This window comes from Pongo abelii, chromosome 16 (assembly GCF_028885655.2).
Source record: "Pongo abelii isolate AG06213 chromosome 16, NHGRI_mPonAbe1-v2.0_pri, whole genome shotgun sequence".
In the NCBI taxonomy this organism is placed as follows: Eukaryota; Metazoa; Chordata; class Mammalia; order Primates; family Hominidae; genus Pongo; species Pongo abelii.
The window spans coordinates 97453386-97480466 of record NC_072001.2 but is presented as its reverse complement, the minus strand read 5'-3'; the positions used below and the strand labels follow the sequence as shown (position 1 = coordinate 97480466).

The 27081-nt window shown below is 38.5% G+C and overlaps 1 protein-coding gene across 3 annotated transcripts in view; it reads right to left on the bottom strand.

The window, feature by feature from the left end:
* MCTP2 (multiple C2 and transmembrane domain containing 2) overlaps positions 1-27081 on the bottom strand; it is a 254972-nt gene that overhangs the window by 125070 nt on the left and 102821 nt on the right. For 2 of the 3 annotated variants that reach the window (XR_008513796.2, XM_002825867.6), the window contains exons 5-10: positions 22156-22298; positions 21301-21377; positions 20652-20763; positions 16396-16431; positions 4192-4356; positions 1897-2027 (exon numbers count right to left, since the gene is read on the bottom strand). Coding sequence is in view for 2 of the 3 variants with exons in the window: in XM_002825867.6 (XP_002825913.1) it covers positions 1897-2027; positions 4192-4356; positions 16396-16431; positions 20652-20763; positions 21301-21377; positions 22156-22298 (664 nt within the window). In the remaining variant the exon portion in view is untranslated. Of the gene's footprint in view, positions 1-1896; positions 2028-4191; positions 4357-16395; positions 17396-20651; positions 20764-21300; positions 21378-22155; positions 22299-27081 lie in introns of those variants that run through there. The other variant, XM_054531911.2, reaches the window with a different exon arrangement.

Genomic DNA, 27081 nt, shown 5'->3' with positions numbered 1-27081 from the left:
CTTTAGGCTAGCACAAAATTTCAAATCCTACTACCATCCGTATTGGCAGGGTCCTGGTATATCACAGCAGTGACAACGTCAGAGACACTGAGAAGTACCTGAGCCTGAGCTATCTCAGTTACCCTGTGTAGGTGGAGAAGTGAGAGACAAGGTCACAGAAGTCATCCGACAGGCCATGTCTGTAGAAGACTGGGCCACAGGACCACAGGACCACAGGAAGTGGGTTTTCTCCTAAATGCAAACCTGGCTGAGAGATGGCTAGAGAAGAAATGATTGCAATCCAACAGACAAGCATAGAATTGGGGATGTGCAGATGGTGCAAAGTAATTCAACCAGAGATGTGGAGGGTGAGGTGAGAGGTCTTAAGTGGGACAGTGCTGGTCCCCTAGGGGTGTTTGGACACGTGTGATGAAACAAAGGGATGCTGTGTGTGCATGTGTGTGCATACATATGCTTGTGTGTTTTCCACACAATAATCAAGGAAAGTTACTGGTATCAGGTAGGTGAGAACCAGGTTTGCTAAACATCCTGCAACATGCCAGACAGTCCCATGCAACAGGGTACCCATATTGAGAGACACCGGAGCAACATTCCATAGGTACTGAACTCCTCACGCATCTATCTCAGGATTCTGAGGTGGGATGAGGCAATGACAACAAGCAGTCAAACACTGTGCTAAGCATTTTACTGAGAAAAAGCTCTGCACAGGTATTGGGTTAGCTGGGTCTCAACCTGTTTATGCCTCTAAACACCTTACTGATGAAAAAAAATTTCACCTCCTTGGGCCTCCGCATTTCCTTGTCTGTAAAATGAAGGGTTTTTTTACTAGATAAGTGGTTTTTAATCTTTAGTTTTCAGCAACAAAACCCTTTCTTCAAATGGAATCCCAATATAGAGCACAGGCAAAAGCTGAGATGCTCTGGCCACAGAGGAGAGGTGCAAGGAGGCCCTCCCATTCCTCAAGGGGTGACCTTAAGGCATCTCCCTGAACCCAAGATCCAGCTTCAAAAAAGACACCCCATAGTGTTTGGGATCCCTTTCAACATCTGTGTTCTAAATTTAAGATCTGCATACAAATAATATGTATACAGAATGAACACAAGGCAAGTGATTTGATGGAGAAAACTACTTGGTCTCTGAAAACACAAAATCCTGACTCTTGAGCTCATGACTAAGTCCAAAGCGAATGTGTAAACTTCTGAAGCTCCATTTCATCATCTATAGAATGAGCCTGACACCAGTAACTCAAATGGCTTTTCTGAAGCTCAGAGATGATCTGTGATTCTGCCAGCATCTCCTTTTTGCTTACTGTATGTGGGTTACAGCACCTATGCTGCCTCATTTCATTGTATTTTTCACTACGACCCTAGGAAGAAGCAATAATATTGATATTATTGTTCATTACACATGTGAGTGTCTCAGTTGAGAGGGTCCAAAAGTAAAGAAATAAAATAAAATAGATTTGGCCTCAAACTCCATTCCTTGGTGTGCTATAAAGTACATCAAGGACAGTGAAATGTTTCCATCATGGGAACACCTAGCCTTAGACCTTTACTAAATTATATAACGTTTCACTAGGTAGCAAAACCAAAATTATAGGGTATATTGGAAATTTATATAAAATGTTTTGAATGGTCTGAGATGGCAGCTTAACTTTATTTAGATAATTCCTTACACACACTATTTTAATCAATACTGAATGACATTTCCCAATTAAACAAACAAAAATGAAAAGCAAACTTTCCCCCAGTTAGGATTGGCCATCCAGCTCACTGATGGCACTCTGGGGTGGGGGATGCAAGGTAGTGCCCTCAGCCCTAACAGATAAAGATCACCTCTCAGAACCAGCCCCATGCAGAAACATGCTCCCACCACTGGAAAGCAGAGGGGACTCACGTGCCCAGACGTTCCTCATGCTTTTTGTTGTCCTTTCCCCACACTTCAATGTCCAAAATGCCCATCCTGTCAGAGAAGTAGTGAAAGTCAAACTGTTCCTGCCACTGCGGATTTGCACTCTTACACAGTGTCTAGAAAACATGCAGTTATAATATTTATTTTCTTAAAATGTCATTCATTGCTACAGAAGCTACACATTAATTTCATCATTAAACTGCAGGGGGTCAAGATGACGGACATCACCCCTTATAAAGGTAAACTTCCTTTTTTAGAATGAAAGGGACTTGGTGGGTTCAAGAACTGGCAAAACACTACTAGTATCTTAGCTGCCCCCCAGATCCAATAATTTATCCACTAAGTTACAAAGAATACTGTTACCTCACAAGAAACCATAAATTATATATACACACACATACACAGTGGACATATATCAACAGACATCTTACAATTGTCTCTCTTATAGGACATCACACTAATTGCTTAACTGAATGCAAATAACAGTTTTGTTGGCATATCCATTCAATGCTAGCTTACCAACTATATAAATTAACAGTTTAGGGTCTTAATTAACATCTGTCAGCTGCATTAAATGAGAAACCCATGATTTGTATATTGCCACCTATTTTTAAATCCAAAGTTAGTGAATCCAGTTACTAGGATTGGAGAAAGACTAGGAAATTCCACTGCAGCCAAACCTAAAAATTAACGAGAGTGACTTGAAAACTCCACAAGTGTTTCTGTGTTCTTCAAAAGTGATTCAAACTGCTTCTACGTTTGGTTCATTGGCAGGATTTTCATTTTTGTTTCCTTTATATAGAGATTAAATACGTGAATACAAAGTGAGCAAGAATGTTGGTCCCAGAGTATTAGGCTCTAGGGGTGCAGTGTCAGGTATTAAATCCCCATACCAACTATTCTTGCATCAGAAAAACATACAGAACTCAGACCTCGGCTGTAGCCAATGTCATGTAAAATCATTTCAGCTGTTTTTCACATCAGGCTTAACATATTGCATCACAGAATTTAGAAACCAGGGAGAAAAAAAAAATACAAGAAAAACCCTGTTAGACCACAAATTAAATGCAGTATTCCCCAAGGGTGAATGTAGCAGATACTGAACTAATTCTACACTTCACCTTAGTCCAAAGGGCTAAGTGTGCTTAGTGAGGAATAATTTTTCCATAAATCCTTAGCCTGACCCTGGCAAGCTAAAGGAATCTTAGTAGAGAGATATGGTTATCCTGGATACCCTCACTGTGAGGCAAAGCCTGAAATTACCTGCTTAAAATAATTATCTGCATACTTCTGTCTTAACAAGCCCTCAATTTTCACATTTTTTATAAACTATTCTTCAACATGAGCTTCAATTCCCTACTTTGTGCTAGAGTAAATGACATCTAATATTTGATTCTGTACTGAAAATTGTGCAGTATGCACAACCTCTTGCCTCCCTAAATCATTTTCCAACTTGTCTGTATCTGCTGCATCCTCGATGCTAGAAATATCCTCAGTTATATTTTCAAAATCTTCCACTGATTTTTTTTCCTGTGTGGCTTTTGGCAAGTGATTTAACTTTCAAGTACCCCAGAGCTCCTTCAATCCATAAAACATAGGAAATATTCCTGTCTGACAGTTATGTAAAACTAATTAATTATCATGGTTTAGGGACTATAGTTTTTGAAATAAAATCCACACCAAATTACTAAGATTAAAAATTAAATGGAATTTGGATCAGCAGAATAAGATGAATTATTTTTAAAGACAGTTAAAATGCCATTATGTTTGTTTAAAACAAATCACTTTTCATACTTTTGATAGTTTATTATTTTTAATCCCAGCAAAAAACAGCAGCACTAGATACTATTTTTGGTGTGAAGACTAGCAAGCAAGAGAAAGCAAATACTTTTAATTATCTCACATATTTTAACCCAAATATCACATATTATGCTATTCTATTTTTGTAGCATTTTGAAAACTTTTACTTACCCTTTCCCTGCATTCTATGAAACATAGTTTGCCTATTTTCAAATTGAAAATAAGTCACACATTCAAATCTATGATTTAATAAGGTTTCTCTAGCTCTGAGTTACTAAATTAACTATACTAAGCAATTAAAACAATACCCACATTAATTGAATGCATCTATACAATTAATTTTGTTTTCTGCCCCTTAATATAGTTAGGAGGGCTAAACATAAATTACTTCTACTTTTGTAAAATTTAAAGTGGGAAACGATTTTTAATTTTTTTTTATTTTAAAGATACTTTTCTCCTTATAGAAAAGATAGAACTTACCTTACTTTTATACCTCTGATCTCCCAGTTTTAACTGGACAAACATCTCTGTCATGCTTCCTCCTGAGACATTCTTCCCTTCCAACAAAGTTATACTTATAATCCCATTCCAGAGTTGGTTCTTTTTCAAGGACTCAGAGAGCCGTAAGTTGCGTATCAAAGAGGACTAAAGCAAAAAATAAAGATGACATGTAAACTTGCTTCTAATTCCTGAGAGTGACTTTGGTGATCATAGGAATTCCAACTTTCAGTATTTGATGATAAAAAAAAATTCCTCCCTGCCTGGTGAAAACTGTTATTTTTCATTGGTTTTGCAAACCTGCTGTCACAGTTATGTGACTTCCTTCTCAAGCTTTGGAGTGGTAATAATATAGTGAAGGATGAGTATATGCAACACTTTGACTTGGCACTAGCCGGTACCCCCACCCAGATGCACTCTTTGGTGGGACTCCTTCGACTGGGCCTTTAGCTATTTTAATAGTGTGAGAGGAGGAAAGACATTCTGGGCAACAGAGATGTTATACAAGAACAAGGCATTACTTTGCAAGGAAGCAAAATATCTCTGGGCATTCAGAAATAATGACTTTGAATTTATCCTTCACATTTGGATCTGTCTCCACTTCTCTTTATTCCTTGGGGTAGTACCAAAAGCCCTATACCACGTCAGATTCACTACTCCAAATAGAGCCTTCAGTGGCCTAGCTGGCCAAATGAGCTTTGCAGACCTGGGGTGGGGGTGGGAGGGAAGAGGGTGTATAAAGAACATCTCACTGCACCTGGGACCCAGGAGGGGTTCAATAACTTAACTCTTATTTCCTTTGCTAAATTATATTACTCACACTCGTACATACCTTGGAGGAAAAAGGCAAATGTCCTGTTATAAGTTGTAAATAGAGTAGTCACACTTCATTTTTTAATTGCCACTATGTAAATTTTCAAACATACACAAAGGTAAGGAGAAGAGTATAATAAATCTCCATGTACTTAATTACCAGATTCACTGTCTGGCAAATCTTATTTTACCTATGCCTTCATTCTTTTCTGGTTGAAATATCTTCAAGCAAAATCCATATTTGTTTTTACATAACAATCCTGCTATGATCACACTCAATGGCGTTAACCATAAGTTGTCTAGCATATTAAATACACAGTGCATATTCACATTTCCCTGGTGGTCTCAACCATGCCTTTCTATGGCTAGTTTGTCTGAGTCGGGATCCCCACATGATCCACATGCTGCATTTAGTTAGCAGAGTTCATTTGCGTTGTCCGTTCAATAAGTGAAATAACACAAGCATAGACTTCTTTATTGAAGGAGAAATAAATGGGCTGAAGAATGTAAATGGTGCTGAGCATCATCGTCAAGCAATGAATTTCTAACACTATATATTCATTCCTGTCATCTCTGGCTATATCTTCCAGATCATTTAGACACCAATTTGCTTGGACACCAGTTAGTCACAATTTATCACAACAAATGGTATGTCAGTACCACAGTCATTATAGCCCAGCTTACCTCATCGAACCCAGGCCACTCCACCACCCTTAATAAATGATGCAACAATGCCACACTAGGTATTTTGATCATTTAGGACAATCTTAAACAAAATACATTCAAGAAAACACATATTCCCAAACTTCCTATCTGTATTAGTCCATTATCACACTGCTATAAAGAACTGCCTGGTGGGTAATTTATAAAGGAAAGAGGTTTAATTGACTCAGTGCAGCGTGGCTGGGGAGGCCTCAGGAAACTTAATCACAGTGGAAGGTGAAGGGGAAGCAAGGCACCTTCTTCACAAGGCAGCAGGAAGGAGAAGTGCCGAGTGAAGTGGAAAGATCCCCTTATAAAGCCATCAGCTCTCATGAGAACTCGCTATCATGAGAACAGCCTGGGGGAAACCACCCCCATAATTCAGTTGCTTCCACCTGGTCTTTCCCTTGACAAGTGGGGATTATGGGGATTACAATTCAAGATGAGATTTGGGTGGGGACACAAAGTCTAACCATATCAATATCCATGTGACTTTTCTCTCAAAACACACAGACACACACACACACACACATAGGTTTTGCAGGTGCTGAGATAGAACAGAAGGGGCAAATGACGAAAGAATTTTAAAAAGAAAGAACTATCCTCTTCTCTGGTGAACATGAGTAATTCCTTCTTACTTCATATATATATATGGGAGTATATGTATAGGAATATTTTAACTATTTCATAAACCTTTATTATTGAATATGTTCCGTCTGGAATATGATCATTATCATTGTTGTTATTATATATACAAATAATATATTCCAGATATAACACACTCAATAAAGGTTTATGAAACAGTTAAAATTAAGTGATTTTTGTGTTGGTCATAAACACACACCATCACAATATATAAATAGATGTATCTGCATATATGCACATATATCTATAGATGTTTATATAGATATCGATATACTGAATACATTTTTCTAGCTTATTAGGTACATGGGCTAAAAACTTCTACCTTTAAAACAAAAATGAGATTTTGATTCACATATCCTGCTGCAATTCCTCCTTTTGCTTTCTTTCTTCTTAAAGTTTGACTTGCCAACAAGCTAAAGCATGACCTGTCCCACGGCCATGCTTCAAAGTTCCGACAGATATATTCCTCCCTAAACACTGCAACTATTTCAAAATCCTTTTTATAAAGAAGGGAGTCATGTCCACAAAGGATCAAAGGGCATCCTACAGTCTGGCAATTGCTTAAGAAAAATGGCAGCACTTCCATGAAATATGCCCTAAAATAATTTTGCAGCTTGGTATGTCCTAATTTCAAATTGGATGTTTATCTTGGAAAGGCTTCTATCTAACTTGTCCATAAAACAGTTCCACTTAGCTCTATGAGCTCTGTGAAAATGGAATCCAAAGCTGGTTATTAAGGGGGCCTAGAGATCGGTTCCATATGGCGGAACAGCATGGGAGGGCAAGACTGAGGACTGTATCAGGCGCGACTTGGCTGGAGCTCCTGATCTATCCACGGACACTCGTTGCATTACACCATAACATCTGGATTATTGCTTGTAATGTCCCTGGGAAATATCCACTTTCCATCAAAGCTTTTATCTATCTCAGTCGGACTTTGAACATTTTAGTATTTAACGCAGTCATGTTTGATCTGATGGACTTGCTCTCTGCTGTCCAAGATTTTTTCTTCCCCCTCCTAAAGGGAGAGCAGGAGAAGTATTTATTGCAGAGTTCACAGATAGAAAAGAACACAAGACCTTTATTCTACTTATTACACCCCAAATATTTCTGCAAACCACTATAAGGTTATTTCTCAAATAAAGTTTCATCTGTGATGCACACATTCTGGAGGAGGTGTGTGTACTTTAAAGAAGTCTCTGAATTACTTTAACATTTCTCTTCCATACTTGATAGGCTTGATGAGGCCTCAGACCAGGGAGTCTGGGGTTCCGGGTAGGGCCTGGGCCATCTAACGTGTGCTTTCTTGCAGAGCTGGGCTCGCAAAAGTCTTTTGTGCTCTTCAAACACCCCTTTTTTCCCTCACAATAAATCAACTCATCTGCACTCACTCAGCTGAATAGCTTAGGTTTTCATGCCTGTGCCCGAACCTATACGTGAAATTTGTCATCTTAATGTAGCCTGGAATGTGAAAGGAGAGAAGGAAATGACCCATCACAGGGGAAAGCCACCCCACCTGAACTGAAACAGACGCCAAGAGATAGTGAAAAGTTTCGGGGCCCTGACCCTAATTTCTCAGCAGACATAATGGATACAATACAGTACATCAGGGTTTTGTTATTTTTCTCCTTCCTCCCAAAGGATCAGACCTTTCGCTATTCCTATGTTGATTCATTCATCTGCTCTGTCTTTCTCAGCCCCTACCTCACCAAATCCCCACCCATTCTTCTAAAACAGAAAAGGTGACTTCCATTTAAGGCACACCGGCTAGTTATTAACAGTGAAAACAAGGTGTGCTGTGCCACTTAGAAACATATTAACTTCTGTAGTAAAAGAGCTTTGAAAACACTAATTTACTTCTCGTTCAAGACCATCACGAGGCAGGAAGGGGAGAAACTTTGGAGTGGGACTAAAATTATACCCAGTGGATTCAAACAGGTAGGGAATCCTCATAAGTTTCTGATCTAGGACTAGACTCTAAAAACAGTGAATGTACCGTCATTGCTGGAATACACGAAATGGACTACAGTTTGGTGGCATGCATTATTTGATGTTTGGGCCTGGGGACATGCTGGGGAGATAGTGATGTGAATCCCAGTATCCCTTTTCCTTGGCATGGCTGCAAAGGAAACTGAGGGAGGATGAACAGGTCAGCTTGGTGCCTCTTATCTGTCCCAGGCCAGGTGGTGCCTCTTATCTGTCCCAGGCCGGGAAGAGTGGCAGAGGTCAAGAGGAAAGAAATCCTAAAAGGAGGGCATGAAGTCAGGAGCTGGAGCCACAGCCTACTGCCATCAAAAGCAAGATTACATTCAACTAAGGTGGCACTCCAGAACTGACCATGCCAAGCAATACCCACGGGATAATTCTCCAAAATACTCTCTTGCATATAACAAAATACCAATCAGCCAACCAATAAAGAGAGCAGTAAGAAAAGGCACTGACCAGAGCATACCTGCCAGGTGCCAAATAATGTACTGGTACTCCATACATAGTCTCAGAGACAGAAGGACAAACATATCGGTGTTCCCGTGGTGCCAATAAATCCCATTTTGACTCTCATTAATTGTTTTTCCTAAGTCATTATGGGAAAGTAAGTAGTCAATGGAAACGAATGCATTTAAAAAATCAACTTCGTAAGAAAAATGAGTAGTAAAGTCAGATTCCAACTATGTTGACCACTGCTTTGAAAACTAAAGAGAAAACATTGAGCCCATAAAATGTTTCACTGAAATATTCCTTTCAAGCTTTTTCAACACGTAAAACTACTGTTCCTTGTCAACAGCTTTTATTGCACGACATGAGAAGATCCATACATCTATGGAACAGGCTCCCAGGGAAAATTCTTCTCTGCAGCTCCTCTCTATCATCTGAAGAGGATACTGGACCCATAAATTCTCCTAGAACTATACAGAAATCCTTGCATGAGAATATAAAGAAAACCTTTTAAATTTCCCACATGTAAAAGTCCACAGAAGTTGCAATTTATACTTATAGATAAAAATGGTATCGGTTCCAGAGATATGAATAATCTGTGTACAAATACATTAGCTATAAAGCTTTGCATTAAATTTAATATTTTTAAATTATAAGATAAAATTGTCACTCAATTTTTGTACTTAAAAATAAAAATTAGATTAAGAGAAGATTTAAAAAAATAGTTAAAGACTGCACATACCCACTGACTCTCAGATTTTAGGACCAGCGAAATGCTTCTAATGCATTTCCTACTATTTAAAAAAAAAAAAAAAGAAGAGACAAAACAACACAACAACAAAGGCCATGAGATTCAACAAGATTTTCTTTTTGCCCTGACCTGTAGAAAGCTCAAGTTAAATGTTGGGCTCATGTGCAATAGTATTAATCGTCTTGTATTTCTTGATTTACTTGTATAATCCTGCTAGCCTTCACTTCTCTATTGTTCCATATTTCTTACTGAAAATACTTTATAAGCACCCCCATCCAGGGCTGGGAGTAGTGTGAAGCAGTGAGGTACATGGCTCATGCTCCACGTTCTGCAAGTGCAGGGCTGCTGCATCAGCCTGGATGCCTTTTATTTTATTTTGAGACGGAGTCTCTCTCTGTCACTCAGGCTGGGGTGCAGTGGCGTGATCTCGGCTCACTGTGACCTCTGCCTCCCAGGTTCAAGCAATTCTCCTGCCTCAGCCTCCCAAGTAGCTTGGACTACAGGAGTATTTTTTTGTATTTTTAGTAGAGACAGAGTTTCACCATGTTGGCCAGGCTGGTCTCGAACTCCTGACCTCAAGTGATCCACCTGACTCAGCCTCCCAAAGTGCTGGGATTACAGGCATGAGCCACCGTGGCCGGCCCCGGACGCCCTTTTATGTTTTGCACCCAGAGCACCTCTCTTGCCTCACATTAATCCCAGCCTACCTCCATAACCTTATGGTTAGGAGCCAGAGCCATGGCCTCCAAGGCCTGCCCTTCCTTACATCTCCTGCTTTTTCTCCTACAATTCCCAGCATCCTTCTTTATACTCTAGTCCTTCCCAGGGCTTCTCAAACTTGAAGGCGCTTGACAGTCACCTGGAGGGCTTGTTCAAGGATGGCTGCGCCTCATTTCCAGAGTTTCTGATTGAAGAAATCTAAGATGGGAGCCAGGAAGTTGGATTTCTAACCATTACTAGCTGCGGCTGGTCCAGGGGACACACTGAAAAGCAAGCCGTTTAGAGCCCTACAATAAATAGTTTGGAGATCTTACCATATGCCACATTATTTTATCCTGAAATGTTTCCATTCATTTCATCCTCTTTCTCAATTGATGAGATTCATTCTTAGTCTTTTTTTTTTTTTTTTTTGAGACGGAGTCCTGCTGTGTTGCCCAGGCTGGAGTGCAGTGCTGCGATCTCGGCTCACTGCAAGCTCCGCCTCCTGGGTTCACACCATTCTCCTGCCTCAGCCTCCAGAGTGGCTGGGACTACAGGCACTCCGCCACCACGCCCGGCTAATTTTTTGTATTTTTAGTAGAGACAGGGTTTCACCATATTAATCAGGATGGTCTCAATCTCCTGACCTCGTGATCCACCCGCCTCAGCCTCCAGTCTTTTTTTATCTGAGGGCTTCCCTGAGCCCAACACAGAGACCAGCGTCCAACCCACTCCACCTACCTGAAAGGCCAGGATAATGGTCTCATTGCACCCTTTAAATACCTCCATCACTACTTCTCATTTCTCCTACCTGCTCATCAATTCTGATGACTAAGTCTAATCCACCTTGTATCCAAGGATAGGTTCTACCACAAGAGTATGTGCTCAGTGAGAGGTTTTGGGGCAAAACTGAGTCAAGCATCACTGAGAGGAGAGATTTGATGAGATGTTAAGGAAGACAGTCCTTCTGTCCCTCTGGTATGGAGTACATACAAGCTTTGAAAGTTCTGATAAATTGATAACTTCACCTAAACAAGGCTACAGCTTCCAGGAAGGAGGAAAGCCTCTAGAAGTCATTCTGTCCAGGTTAATACTGACCTAGACTTCATAATAAGGCATCAGAAGGATCAGGGTTAAGACATTCAGCAGTGGGTCAGTGCAGTGTCACATTTAGATTGACTGATTGATAGATAAAATAGAGATAGATGACAGAGACAGGTAGATAAATTAGATTGATGAGCTAAATTAGATCATAGATGGAAAACAGACAAGCAGATAGACGTAGGTGTGTAATAAGCACACAGATAAATGTGGCTGTTTTGAGTATGCAATTCTCCAATCCTTTGAGTTTAACCAAGAAAATAAAAAGGTAAAAGGTGTTACTAGGAGTGGGCATTTGAATTCAGTTAAGAATGTATGAAAACAAAAAAACAGTACAACAAACAAAAAACACTTTATTGCCGGGCATGGTGGCTCACGCCTGCAATCCCAGCACTTTGGAAGGCCGAGGCGGGCAGATCACGAGGTCAGGAAAGCGAGACCATCCTGGCTAACACGGTGAAACCCTGTCTCTACTAAAAATACAAAAAATTAGCCGGGCGTGGTGGCGGGCGCCTGTAGTCCCAGCTACTCGGGAGGCTGAGGCAGGAGGATGGCGTGAACCCGGGAGGCAGAGCTTGCAGTGAGCCAAGATTGCACCTGTGCACTCCAGCCTGGGTGACAGAGCGAGACTCCATCTCAAAAAAAAAAAATAAAAAAATTAAAAAATTAAAAAAACACTTTATTAATTTGGGAATAATTCCAGGTACAACGCACTTCTTTTAATTCCTCAAATGGACCATATTTCCTCCTGCAAGAGGGTTTTACTTGTACTACTTCCTGGGCTGACACAGATAAGACATGTGAGTTCAATTAGAGAAAGTGGTACAGTGAGAGAGGGCATTTACCTAGAAGATGAGAGAGGTAGCATCTTTGAATAGCTCCTTTTCAACCCAAAGATATATGACTACAGACAATCAAAAAACTTCTCCTGGTTCTCACCTAGGCTCTGGTCACAGAGCAGTTCATTTGAGAGAGAGGGAGACAGAGAGAGAGGAGAGAGAAAGGAGAGAAGAGAGAAAGGAGAGGAGAGAAATGGAGGGGAGGGGGGAGAGAGGGAAGGGGAAGGGGAAGGGAAGAGGGGGAGCGGGAGATGGTGAGGGGGAGATGAGGAAGGGGAGTGGGGGAAGGGAAGGCAAGTGGGGGAAGGGAAAAGGGGACGGGGAGGGGGACAGAGAGGGAGGGGGAAGAGGAGGAGGGGGAGGGGGAAGAGGAGGAGGGGGAGGGGGAAGAGAAGGAGGGGGAGGGGGAAGAGAAGGAGGGGGAGGGGGAAGAGGAGGAGGGGGAGGGGGAAGAGGAGGAGGGGGAGGGGGAAGAGGAGGAGGGGGAGGGGGAAGAGGAGGAGGGGGAGGGGGAAGAGGAGGAGGGGGAGGGGAAAGGGGGAGAAGGAGGCGGGAGTGAGCAAAGGGGGAGAGAGGGAGGGGGAGAGGGGAAGGGGAAAGGGGAGAGGGAAGAGGGGGAGAGGGAAGAGGGGGAGAGGGAAGAGGGGGAGAGGGAAGAGGGGGAGAGGGAAGGGGGGAGAGGGGACGGGGGAGGGGGATGGAGGGGGACAGGGATGAGACGGAGGGGGAAGAGGGAAACGGGAGAGGGGGAAGGGGTAGACGGAGAGGGAGAGGGGGACAGAGAGGGAGAGAGGGGAGGGGGATGGAGAGGGAGAGGGGGGAGGGGGATGGAGAGGGAGAGGGAGGAGGGGGATGGAGAGGGAGAGGAGGATGGAGCGGAAGGGGGGAGGGAGAGGGAGAGAGGGATGGAGAGGGAAGGGGGAGGGGGATGGAGAGGGAGGAGGGGGATGGAGAGGGAGAGGACGATGGAGCGGAAGGGGGGAGGGGGATGGAGAGGGAGAGAGGGAAGGGGGATGGAGAGGGAGAGGGGAAGGGAGATTGATTCCCTCCAAATGCCGTGACTGTCCTCTCAGTGTACATAGCCAGGTGGAGGCCAACTGATAGGAGTGCCTAGAGAATGTATCTTGCAGAGGTCAGCCTTTGCAATAACAGAGAGGAACCAAAATAAAAGAATATAAAACCAAACAGGCCAACAACTGGCACTACTAGTCAATTAATTTCATACAGAAAAAAAAATTACACTAGCATAAGTCATGTTTCTTACTTTAGACAGCAGACATATTAATACATACAACAGAGGGTCAAAAGAGAGGCTATGTAAGAGTATGTACTTATCTCGGTGAAAATTCATCTAAAGTAAAGATAATCCATAACTAAATAGCCATTGTAGTCAGACATAACACCTATACACACCCAAATAATAGCAGGGGGTGTGGGGGGTGTGGGGGGTGTGGGGAGAGTGTGTGTGTGTGTGTGTGTGTGTGTGTGTATGTGTGTGACAGAGACAGAATATGTGCAGTTTCTGAACACAATCAGTAATTTGTCAAAGCCATTTTTTATCATTGCTTTTTTGTCTTTATATTAGACTATTTGATATAAGGTAAATAACCACTGTTAATATTTTTTAGCTCTTGAATTGTTACACAAATTAGAAAAAAGGGAAATAGGCTTGGAAACAAATCTGGTCACACCAAAGACTGTATATAGTAAATACATAAAGAGAACTAGTTGTCTAATTCAACCCTATTAAATGAAATTCCCAATTCTTATTTAAATGCCCATTTTTAAAGGCAATCTCATTGTATTTACTATATTGAAATCCAGGGCCAAATAGTAAGAAAACAGTTGAAAAAAAGAATCTACAAAGGCCATTCAGGAACCTTTTGGATGATGCAAAATTATAGATTTATGGCATTAAGAAGCAATTATCTGAATAAAGTTATTATAAGAAAAAGATTCAGGTGAAAAAGCTAATGATATTTTTAGGTAATACATTACTTAGGACTAGTAAAATTTTTAATACTCAGAGCTAAGTAATCTTCTTTATGTTAAATTATTACATAATATTAAATACAAGGTGGAAATCCTAAAATAGAACCCTATAATTTAAAAATAACAAAAGATAGGCCAACCAGGGTATTTTAACTACTTTTACAGATTGTTAATCAAGTATCTATAAAGTCTCTATGTGACTCATTTCCATAAGCCAAATTAGACACTACCTGACTTTTCTCTTTAAAACTCTACATTCTCAGAAGCAAAAAGTCAACATAATTGAAATTTGCCAGCAAAATATCAATTGCACGCCTTGAATAAGAGCATAAGTAGCTTTCAAAAATTAATAAAGTGAACTTTATTTATCTAGGATTTTATTAAACACGTATACTTGGGATGGGCGTGTATTATATCCCCGAGCCCAGTGCACTGAAGTCAAATTCGAGAAACTACTATGATGGGAAAAAAGCAAAAAAAGACAAACAGCTCAGTTCTAAGACACAACTCGGAAGTATACATATAAATACTGCTCTCCAGGATCTTCCGCTTCCTTCATATTTTTGATAACTTTATCCAGGCCGTCAACATTTTTTCTATTCCCCCTCATTCGTTTGGCCATTCTTCCACAACCTCTCCTGTCCTCCCTAGACTCCAATATTCCCCAAGCTCACAATCTTTCTTTCTAGCCTTTATGTTCTTCCACAAACTGCCAGTGCTCTTCCACAGACCAAAGCTCCCTAACTAAAGATGGTTATTGATGTACAGTACCAGTGTTTTAGTGCAGCAGCAGAATCCATAAACGAGAAAATACTGCTTTGTCAGGCTTCACCAAAGCATTCTGGGAAACTTTACTGCTTTGGGTGGTTACAGAAACTCTTAATATGGGAGAGTGAGAGCTGGGCTTTGTCCTATGGTGAGAAATGATGTTCTTCTACCCTCTAGTGACTATAAAGGAATAAGGCAAATGTTGAAGGAATTTTTGAGATGGCTCCGTGTTATTATTTCTTGAATATTAATTTTATTACTAAAAAAGAATCAGAGTCTTGGGAACCAAGTGAACTCATACGGTAACAAGACACCTTATGAGAATTATTTTAAAGTGTTCATTAAGCAAAGGGTATATATTTTAGTAAGTATGAGTCAGAACTTTGTTTCCTTCGTATTTTCAAAAGCAAGATTTGAAAGTTTGCTTTCTTCTTAAGTGACTAGTAAAAGTCAGTTTAAAATTCTCTGTTTCTCTTTCGCTCTCTCGGTCTCTCATCCGCATCCAAACTCCAGTCTTTGAGCTGGCAGTGGCCCCAGTTTCAAACTCCTTATTATGTAGAGAAATAAGTAACTGAGGTACAGTGACATTAGAAATCAGAGCTGGCATATTTGTGCGCACATATATGTGGGTGTGCAAATACAGGCATTCACTGAGATCATCTGTACATCTTCCAATCACACACACCACCACCACCACAATTCAGAAACTGAAGGAATAGTCTCAAGTATTGCATCATTTCACAGGAATTATTTTGTTGTTATTTCTCCTTACAAAGTAGCAGTGCAGCTAAATTAAGTTATAAATACTTTTTTGCTGTGATTATTTTTACACTAATTTTCACATTTAGTCATTTATGTTACAACTGGCTACTTTAATAACTTCATAAATTAATAATGCATTCTCGCACCTTTTATAAATCAGACAGAAATGTATAATTGCTTAAAAAGATACCATCAATGTAAAAAATAACCAGCAATTGATGAGAAAGCTTTAAAAGAAATTTTACCAAAAAATTATAAATGGCTTTTTCAAAAGATATTAAAGAGACTTAAAAAGTATACCACATATTTCTTTCAACCTTTACATTGCCCCTACAACACCGATGCTAGTTTCCATCTCATGGCAAATAACTTCCTAAAGGGACTAAATCTAACCATGCTAAACTCTAAATAAGCCAAGCTTAATGAAGTGTAACACTCTAACATGGCCGGTACATATAAAATGTCACCACTAAAACAAGAGTCAGCTCAAACATCTGGCAATACCCTTATTAAATAAAATTTTTAAAGGAAGGTTGTTTTCTTATTCGTAACAGCAGTAAGAGGAAAAGAATTCTGTTCGATGTAAAGGTTGGGTAATATCTATCATGTAGTCATTTGTGTTCGCTACAAAGACAAAGTTTTTAACCAAATGATCTAAAGGAAAAAAAAAAGTATATTTACCTTGCTGGCACTTAGTCGCTTCCGATTTGACCAACGCTAAAGATTGTGTCCGTGGAATTATGAAAATGGCAAAATAAAACAGAGGAAAATAGAATCATTATCAATGTAATTATATTATGTCAGATGGTCCAGGTTACATTCAGATAATTAATATCCAAGTTCTGAGGTTACAGAGAAAGCACATTTGAGCAAGAAAATAGAAACAACAAAGAGTCACATGTATGTGGTTGTGTTACATCATTTTCTCTAAGTATTCAGCATGAAAAAGCCATGACATAAAAATACTGTTCAATCTTTAGAAGTACATTTTTAAAAATTATCTTAAAACACCGTATTTTTCTCTCTCAAAAAACAGAAAGGTTTCTTCTGCTTGAAATACTCAGATATTATAAAAATGTTTAAGAAATTCATGACCACTGATAGCTGATGTTTAGGTTTCCATAGTTTTAGATGCTAGAAAAAAATAATTCCATTTACTTCGAGTAAATCTCAATATTCAAAACGCTAGAAAAAATATGAATAATAATTGCATAATTAAGAAAATGTGCTAATGCAGTATCTAAGGAAAAGGAAAAATATTTCTAAATAGCAAGAAACTTCACCACTGTTCTCTTTTGGTCTCTCCTCTGTCATGCTAAGGCTGCTGAATTTTGTCTACAAATTCTCTCCAAGCAAAACCCTCTCATTACTCCTGTCACCGTTCAGTACTGCAAAGCTCTACTGTGGCTGGTTAACCAGCTAACTGGTTGTCACAACTTGGATAAATTTGGGAGATTACAACTCAATTATAAACCTAATTGAGCAGACCACATTTACTATTTTTCTTAAGAAAAAAATACCTTTAGGTAAATGACCAATCCACTTTGCCAATATGTCTTCCCAATACATTAGAAACCAGAAAATTAACAGTCTTCAGGGGAAATCCACTTACACTGCATTGACCAGCAACTAGAAATGTTGGTACAGAAATGACTGAAAAATATTCTTCATTAATTACATGTCCCCCGGTGAAATTGGGAGTTCAACATTCAGCCTATGACAGAGTTATAAGGTACTATTACCTGGATATTAATATCAGGGTTTTTTTTTTGTATTTTCCTGAAATAGTGACAGATATTTTCACCCAAACCAACCACCAAAATTAATTGCCATCTTTTAGGTACACAGGGCTATTTAGGCCCTTTGACATATAGGAACGCATTTGATATTTTTTAACAATTACACAAGATAAAGCATGTAAATAAATTAATGGAAAATGACTATTACTATTCACTTCCTACAATGCTACCAACTACCATATATTGAGCATCTCTACCCAATTCCAAGCACCATATTTGATCATTTCAATCTTCACAACCCTATAAAACAGACACTCTTTTTATCCTTGTTTCACATATGAGGAAATTATAGCTTAGAGAGGTTAAATAATTCTTTGAATTAACCAGACCACTGGTGGATCTAGGATTCAGACCCAGGCAGTCTGAGAACAGAGCTCCTAATTTTAGCTACTATTTTTTTCCTGTTTTTTTGCCACAAAAAAGAACACAGAGTATGTTTGTCAGCCTTCCAGCCAGTGTCTTCCCTTCTGCCTGCACCATTCTCATATACATTTAAGTCCCTGCACACAAGAGTAAATTCATAAACATTTTGCACATACTGAGATTTTTGTCAGCTTGGTTCTAAAGCAACAAAGGCTACCTCAAAGATGACTGGAAGAAAAAGGGGTAAAAAACTGAGAATTTAAACTGAAATCTCTCCATCAGAGTTTAAATTAAAATGGAAATTTATAAACAAATTATCTCACTCAAATAATCTACTGATTTCCAGTCCCAAGTGCTAGTTATTCTCACTTAAAATCCCAATATAAAAATATCTTTAAATATTAATTCAAACTCAATGAAAAGAACAAAGATTCTGATAATCTATTTTACCCCAAGGCTCCCAATATGCACTGTTAGCTGAATAACCACACATGGCCCAGAATAAATTATTCCTCAATTAATTTTCTTTGATCAAATATATAAATGGAAAAAACTATCCATCAGAACAGATAAGAGTAGGCAGTTGTCTATATTTCCATTATATATATATATATATATACACACTATATATACACGTTTATCTCCATATGTATATGTATATAGGTATTCATATATGTGTATATGTGTATATATGTGTATGTATATATGGATCCATATGTGTGTATATATATGTGTATATATACATGTATCCATATATATACACACATACATATATATCTCCATATCCATAAATATGGATATAAAAATTCACAAAGTTAGCTATTTGAATATGCAGCTATTTTCATGGAGAAATCAACTACCTTTACAAACCCAACTTGAATAAATACAGATACGGAAATAAATATATATGTGTGTGTCTGTATATATACAGAGATATATACGTGTGTATATATAAATATATATGCATATATATAGAGAGAGATAAATATATATGTATGTGTGTATATATATGGAGATAAATATATGTGTATATATGGAGATAAATATGCATATATATGGAGACAAATATATATTTGTGTATATATAAGAAGATAAATATATATGTGTGTGTGTATATATATGGGGATAAAAATACATTTGTGTGTATATATAATCAATATGTTATACACTAGGCTTCTGCCAGACAAAGACAAAAGAAAATAAGGAAGCACATGAGTGAGCGGACAGACATTCTGACAAAGTCTTCAGCATGGGAGGTGGGGAGTCAGAGGAAACCAGGCCTACACTAAGAGGAAACTATGGCTATTCTTAAGCCCTGAAAAGATAGTCTCTTTGAGATCTTTTACAAAAACAGCTCCCAGCTGTGTCTAGTATTAACTGTTCTGCAATTTGAAATAAAATTGAAACTAAAATGGCATTATGTTAAAACTCCAAATTTTGACAATATTAAATATCTTTTAAGTGCCAATATTATTGCTAAACATAATCTAATATGCTATTGAAAACTTCACAAAGGCAGTCATTTGAATATGCAGCTATTTTCATGGAGAAATCAACTACCTTTACAAACCCCACTTGAATATATAAGAAATTTTTTGACGATATCAGTTGGCAAGTTGTCAACCACGTGACAAATAACTATTTACATTGCATGCTATAACCTAGCCCCCAGCTCAAGTCACCGGTCACCTACTGTATCACTGACACTGAACCCAGAGTCATAGATGCAGCAGCAATGCTGTCAAGGTGAAGAAGAAGCTAAAGAAAATCCCTCCTTCTTTAGGTGGGATGAGAAAAAATACTTTTATTTTCAATATTAATTTAAGACATTTTAACATTAAAATATCTCTTTTATTGATGTCGCAAGTGTCAACAGTGCCACTTTTTAAAAAGAAGTAATAAAAGGAATTCAAATTAAAAATAGCAGATATTTAGTTGAATCTTTGAAAAGGTAATTGAAAAGTCACACTACAGTTTTCCTACTGCTTTAAGCTATCTTCTCTGAGTTTACTAGTAAATCAATCATGGTTTTCATCATAAAAAGCTACAACTAGAAGCATAAGTGATGTCAAAAGAAAAATATTCTCCTCACCCACCCCACTGCCTCAATTCAAGAAGCATTACTGGAGACCTAATTATAAATAGGCTTCATATTTTTATATTGGATTATAAACATGCTAAATTATAACACATCTTAAAAAGCAGGTACTTCAATTGGCTTTAAAAATACCTTTCAAATAAGTCATCATCAAAGATGCTTTTGTTTTAATATAGCCTTAGAATTATAAAATATAACCCCAAATAAAATAAGATTATGATTTGTATCCACATTTTTGCTCAAAAGAAGAGTCCCAATCATATTGTGACAAAGTCTAATGCTTCACTGATGTTACAGACATCTTTGATAGGTACTGTATCAACTAGAAATTTGCATGTACTAGACTAGAGAACATTAAAATTTGTATCGTTCCAAAAGAACTCCCAATGGAAAACTTGATAGTTAAAATTGAAAGAAGAAAGAAACCAAAATGCTGCAAATGTGTGCCTGATCATCTTAATAACACAAAAGAAATAATTCCTTAACAAATTTCCTTTCCGGTTAGTCGAAGAGCATTGTATTAAAAAACAGATATTTTAAGACTCCATAAAATGTTTCACCCCCCTAAAATAATTGCAAAAATATCAGTCATCTGCTAGCTATCAAGGGACAATTGCAATGAGCCATTTCAAAACAACAAAATGAGCGGTTTCAAAAGAATAGAAGGTCCCACTTACATGTCTCTTGAAATCACCCTGTTTTACCACTAGGTTCAAATTTAAGACGATCACTCCCATGTCATCTTCTAAACTGTTTGGATCTTCCAGTTTTAAAATATGTTCGGTTGTTCTACAAGCAAAAAGCAACGAATAATGCTACCACTTATTGACAGAACTGTATTGACCTACACGCATCAGGAGCTTATGGTAAAAGTCTCCTACCTCTGAATAAGAATTAGACACAATGTTAAGAAAGCACAAAATTTAGTGAAAATAAAACAGTTATATTCAGAGAAGAGAAACTGTTTGGCATTGTTTAATTCAACAGTTGGTTAACTGATCCCCCTCCCCTACCACTCAAATAAAATGTAAACACTTGTTTTAATTTTAAGTTATGTTAATGAAACTGAATATTAACAAATCAAAGTAGGAAATCCAATACTCACTTTAGAATGCATTATAAAATACTTAACACCTGACTAACATATTTGGCACCTGGAAAGCAAAAATCCTTAAAAATACACTGAGAGTTATAACACTTTAAAGCTCTCTTTCATTTGTTCAGATATGTTGTTTTTGTCATTTGACCTCAACAAGCACCATTTAACATTATCATAAGTTCCCTCTAAAATTCATCAATAACAATCAAAAAGTAAAAATACGGTACCTGTTAAGCTCAAGATCACTGAGAATGACAAATGCAGAACCCATGAAATCAGATGTGGTTAAATCTCGATCATATACCTACAAAGAGGACAGAGGTCAATTAACACATTATTATGGTAAACCAACCGAGTTTATCAAATTATTAACAAATGCAATAGGTTGGAAATTTTGAAATCAGTCTCTCAGATCTTGAAATACTTTGCATAGCATAGTTAAAGAAAAATTTAGTCAAGCCAATGCAGAGAACAAAATTATGCAATCTTGCTCATTTTGCCTACTATGATCAAAATAACAGCAACAATTTCTTTTAAGGCAGTATTTATATCCATTGAAATATTATGCACAATGGACCACTCTCTGTAGTTTAAATAGTCTGTCATTAAAATTTAGTATTTTCCACAGTGAGCAGATCTGCCAATTAAATAGAAATTTGCTAAATTTTCTATAGCAATCTCATCCTGCACTCAACTCATGCAGTTTTAACCCAGATGTTGTAGCAATTGATGCTTACAACTGGTGGCTTGAAGCTCTATTAAGTATAAAGATATTCCTAATGAGAAAGGCTTTAGTACTTGTCGCCACTGCAGTACCAGTAATAATTCTTCCACGTTTGGTAGATTGAAACACAATCAATGTAGATATTATTTTCACTCTAATTTTCACTGGAGTGTATCTCATTGATTGAAGAGAAACATACAGTTTCAACAAACAGTATAAGGAATTTTTTCTATATTATTATTTTTAATCTGTCCTAATAAAATAATTAATTTTGGTAAGTTCACATCTAAGAGGACATGAGAAACTGCTGAGAAATGTTTTTAATAAAGGAGCAGATTTGAAAGCCATCTGTGATTACCTTCACACGTAGCTTTTGATCAAGGCTTTGGATTGGCAATACAACCATCTCATCCCATACTGGGTTCAAGTTCTTATATATGACTTTACTTTTGTACAGTGTCTTCCCATTCAGCTTAAATTTCACATAAGGATCACTTGTGCCTTTAAAAGAAAAAGAAAACAAGACAGAATTTTAAAACACATGTAAAAGCCTGGGACTTTCATTAAATAAAGATCCTTTCCCCACTCCCCAGGCTAATATCTCCCTGCACTGAGATTAAAGGGCTCGGAGATGGAGGACAGAGGGAGATATGAAACAATTTGGGGTAAACGAAAGATTCTTTTTTCCCTTTAGTGGTAGAATATAAATGGGCTCCTTGAGTAATTTTTATTTTGTTTCATTGTGCGTAGGTCACTCCTATACTACTCGCAAAAATTCAAGAAGTAAAATCTACCAGCGCAAGCTAACAGGGTCAGAAGTCTTAGGGAGAAGCCCACCCCCTCCTAGGAACTGCAGCAAGTCAGTGAAAAGTGAAAGAAATCAGTTTCAAACATTTAGCCAGATGGCTGATTCAACAGAATCCTATACTTGAAAATATAATCATAATAAATAAAATCTCTGGAATCACTGGCTCAAAAGATGGCACGATGGGGCTACAAGTGAAACTGGAGGCGTAGAGATTAAATTGACAAAGTTGCCATTCTTTGCTGCCTCCCCGCACCTGCACTAAAGCAGCCAACATTGTCTCAGCCAGGCCAGCTGAACTCCACATCAGCCAGGCCCTCAGCCGGCCTCAGCACTGACACTGCTGACCCGCCCGGCTCCTCCCTGGGAGCTTTGAAACAGATGCCAAAAGAAACGAATAATGTCCCTCCAGTCACTCTGCCCAAAGCAAAAAGAAGGGCTGATGGCAGACCCTCCTCCACACTTTTCAGATCAATGGAAGTAAAAAAAAAAAAAAAAAAAAAAAAAAGCCTGCAAACATAATACATGAATTATGTATTGTGCGTATGTTACATGCATGTGTGTCGCATGATACAATGCTTAGAATACACTTGTTCATTACTACCTAGTGAACGGTGGAAGAAGAAGGCACAAATGAATGAGCAATCAATGAGGAGATAAATGAAGGCCAGCTGATAACGCTACAAAGAAAGAAAATCTAATTTGGGGAGTTATGATACTATAGTGAATTTTGAAACACGGCACAGTGAATAAGCATACAAAGACCAACAGCCCGGTCTGTTCACTGATATCTCCCCTGTGCCTTGGACAGTACCCAAGATAGGCCCCCAGAATATTTATTGAAATGAATTGCTGATAGCAACGTCAAGCCAATATAGTCTAGGACTATTATATCAAAAATTAATTAGGCTACTGTATCACAACATTTATCAAATCATTACTATCCATCATGCATTACTTCAATCTTTCATTTTTTCAGCTGCTTTTAATATTTCTATTTAGCTCCAGTACTAAAAATTACTGAAAATGGAATGCACTACATTTCCCAGCTATTTGAACTGAAATTAACATCGCTACGAAGTAAAATAGCAGCCATGATTTAAAAGCCTTACTAGATTAAGTAAGGCATGATTCTGAGAAGTCAGCCTTCCAGTATTGCAAGCGTACTGACTTTAAACAAAAATTAAATAAGCTGCAAATAGATACATATACATAGTCAAATCTCACATTTTAAGTTTGAGACATAGGAATAGAAGCCCATTAGTCTTTATTTTAAACTTGGGCATGCTCACGCGTGTGCATGCGCGCACACACACACACACACACGCCGTGTTCAGGGGCAGTTCTGAGAACAGTAAAAGTGAATGCATTCACAGCCATTCAGTGAAATGCTCACTAGTGAGAGTACAATCACCCACCCCCTCCCTCCTACAGCAGAAGAGAACACTTCTGGCGAGGCAGACTTTAACAATCATTCTGATATATATATATATAAAAGTGGGGGAAAACTATAATAAAAAGAGGCCTTTAATTAAATGAAATTGCCACTCTGGGATCAGGCCTTCATGCTTGTCAGCGTACTCTCAAAATAAACATCTCAAAACCAGGCCTCAGTGGTGTCAGTTTCTCACAGGCAAGGCATACTGGGTAATCCCCAGGCATCTTGACAGCTACATAATGTTCAAACTGTTTCATGGGTGAATGGCGGCAGTTGCGTGAAAGAAAATATTAATGTCTGGAATTAATAGAAAAAGGGACCGGGGTTTACAAAGCCAAACAAGGAAAGAGGGTGTCAAGTTAGTGCTGCGTTAATTGTTAGGGAAAATTTGAGAGAAGGGGGAGCACATTGTGATTTTCTCTCTGAGCCTAAGTGCCTCACTGTCAGGGAAGTGACATCTCAACTAGGCAGCTTCTGAAAAGGGGTCGGCCACTCAGGAATGCAACTCCCCGATTATACAAATGATGAGATGACACCTGAATGGGTGGACTTTAACCTTGTTCACTGGGAGCTTCAGACACAATGAGGCTCTTGTGGTAGTGTGGTACTCGGCGAGGAGAATGAAGACAGGAGTCCAGAGACGGTGCCTCCATTCTGGGGCCGTCACCAATTTTGCCATGTGGACCTGATGGAGTCCCTCAGCCTCAGACGTAGACTATCAAGATGTTAAGCATTCATGGCCCGAGTGTCCTGCTCCATTCCAAACACACAGCAGTACATATATACATATATATATACACACACACACAAACACACACACATATATATGCACATATATACACACACACACATATATGCACATATATATACACACACACATATATGCATATATATACACACACATATATATGCACATATATACACACATATATGCACATATACACACGCATATATATATGCACATATATATACACACACGCACATATATATATATATATATATATATATATATATATATATATGCTAAGCAAAACTAACAGCCAGTCATCAGTCCTCTAAAAATGTTACACCCACTTCCCTTCCTAACGACCACATGTGACAGCCCTTGTTTCTACTCCTGCCCACTGACACTACGGGTCACCATGTCTCCTTCGATGCTGCATCTGTCAGGCATGCTAATGTGCCACAAACAGCTTCCGGCCATTTCTGAGCGTGGCTCCATGCTGAGCACTCCAGGAGGTTACATGGTGCATCCATCCCAGATCCTGCTCTTCTTCACCTAAGGGGCAGCAGGCAACCCAGTAATATAACACAAAGTCCAAGAAGGAAGTGTCCCAACAGATGTGAACCTGGGAATGAAGATGGCTCATAGGTGGGAAAGATTAGTTCTAGCTGGAGTACCAGTGGAGGCTGTAATAAAGAAGACAGGAGTTGAAACATGGGTGGATCAGAACAGGCAGAGAAGGAAGTCATTCCGGTAGGAGGCATCTGCTCTAAAAGCGAAGGAGGGAAGGAGACTCAAAATGACTAGAGCGGTGTCATGCCGAGCATGCATTTCAATCTATCCAGAGATTAAGGGAAGAACATATAATGAGAAATAAAGTTGTAAAAAACAGATGAGTCAGAGGCCCAAGTAGCCTACAAAAGCAAAATAAGGAGTTTAGTTTATAATCTGTAAGAAATACAGGTGTTTTTCCTCTTCTCCTTTTTTTAATTTTTAAGAAAATACATGCACACAACTCTAAAACAGATGAAAAGTAAAATCTCTACTCTAGTACTCTTCGCGCATTCTTATTTGTCTAATATACCCACCATAAATAGTTTCTTGGGCATTTTACAGGAAACAAAATAGAATTGTTTTTAGTGGACTCACACTTTCACAATTAACATTCCTTGGAGCTCTGCTCATACCAGCAATGTAGATCAACTGTTTTTTAAAAATCTAACTGAATATATTTTCATTGCATTGTGTTAGTTTATGTAACTAGTTACTAAATAATGGATAGTAATATCTTTTCCAATTTTATTAACTAGTACAAACAATACTACAATAGGCATCCTTCTATAATTATCTTGGAGTCGGTAAGTGATTATATGCAGAGGAAAATTTTAACAATGAAACTGCTGGAGAAATGAATATGAAGGGCCCATGGTTTTGTCTTTTGCTTATGGATTTAAATGAGCCCCTTTATTATGGAAATCAATCAGCCACTGACTATAAGTCTTGTCAGAATTTGTTTAGACTTACGTTATTTCTGACAATAAGTGATTTTCATTTTTATTTCATCAAATTTACCTAAGTTGTATTTATGGCTTCGTAGTTTAACATCCTGTTTAGAAGCAATGTTGTACAAAATTTTAAATTAATTCAGCTATGTTTTCTTCCACTGATTTTGTATTCTTTCTTTCTTTCTTTTTTTTAACACCACTTAAGCCTTTGGCTCGTCTGGAATTATTTTAATACGAAGAGGGAAGGAAATTCAGGTTCACTCACGAGCAGCAGGGTAAAGTGTTCAGAGCCAAGGTTTAGAAATATAAATCTGACAGCAGCTTATAATTTAGAATAAAGAAGAAAGAGGGTAAAGCTAGGAAACCTGGTAGCTGAGAAAATATAGCAACAGAGAGTTGAGGACTGAGGAGAAAGCTGGGGCCAGACCACAAGAAGGACCTACTCAAGGTTTTGGAAAGTCCCCTAAAAAGCACTTCCATAGAACTTCATGGGAGGGGCACTCCACGGACGGGAAAGGGTATGTGATCTAAACCATTTAGAAAAGCTTCTTACTATTTCCTAGCCTAGAACTTTCATAATATAGAGTAAAATACTAAACTATGTTAAGAAATGCAGTACAGACAAATAACAGGCTGGATACATGGCTCACGCCTATAATCTCCGCACTTTGAGAGGCCAAGGCAGGAGGATCACTTGAAGCCAGGAGTTTGAGACCAGCCTGAGTGACAAAGTGAGACCCCATCTCCACCGGAAAAAAAAAAGTTTCAAAAAATTAGTTGGTTGTGGTTGCATGTGCCTGTGGTCCTATCCA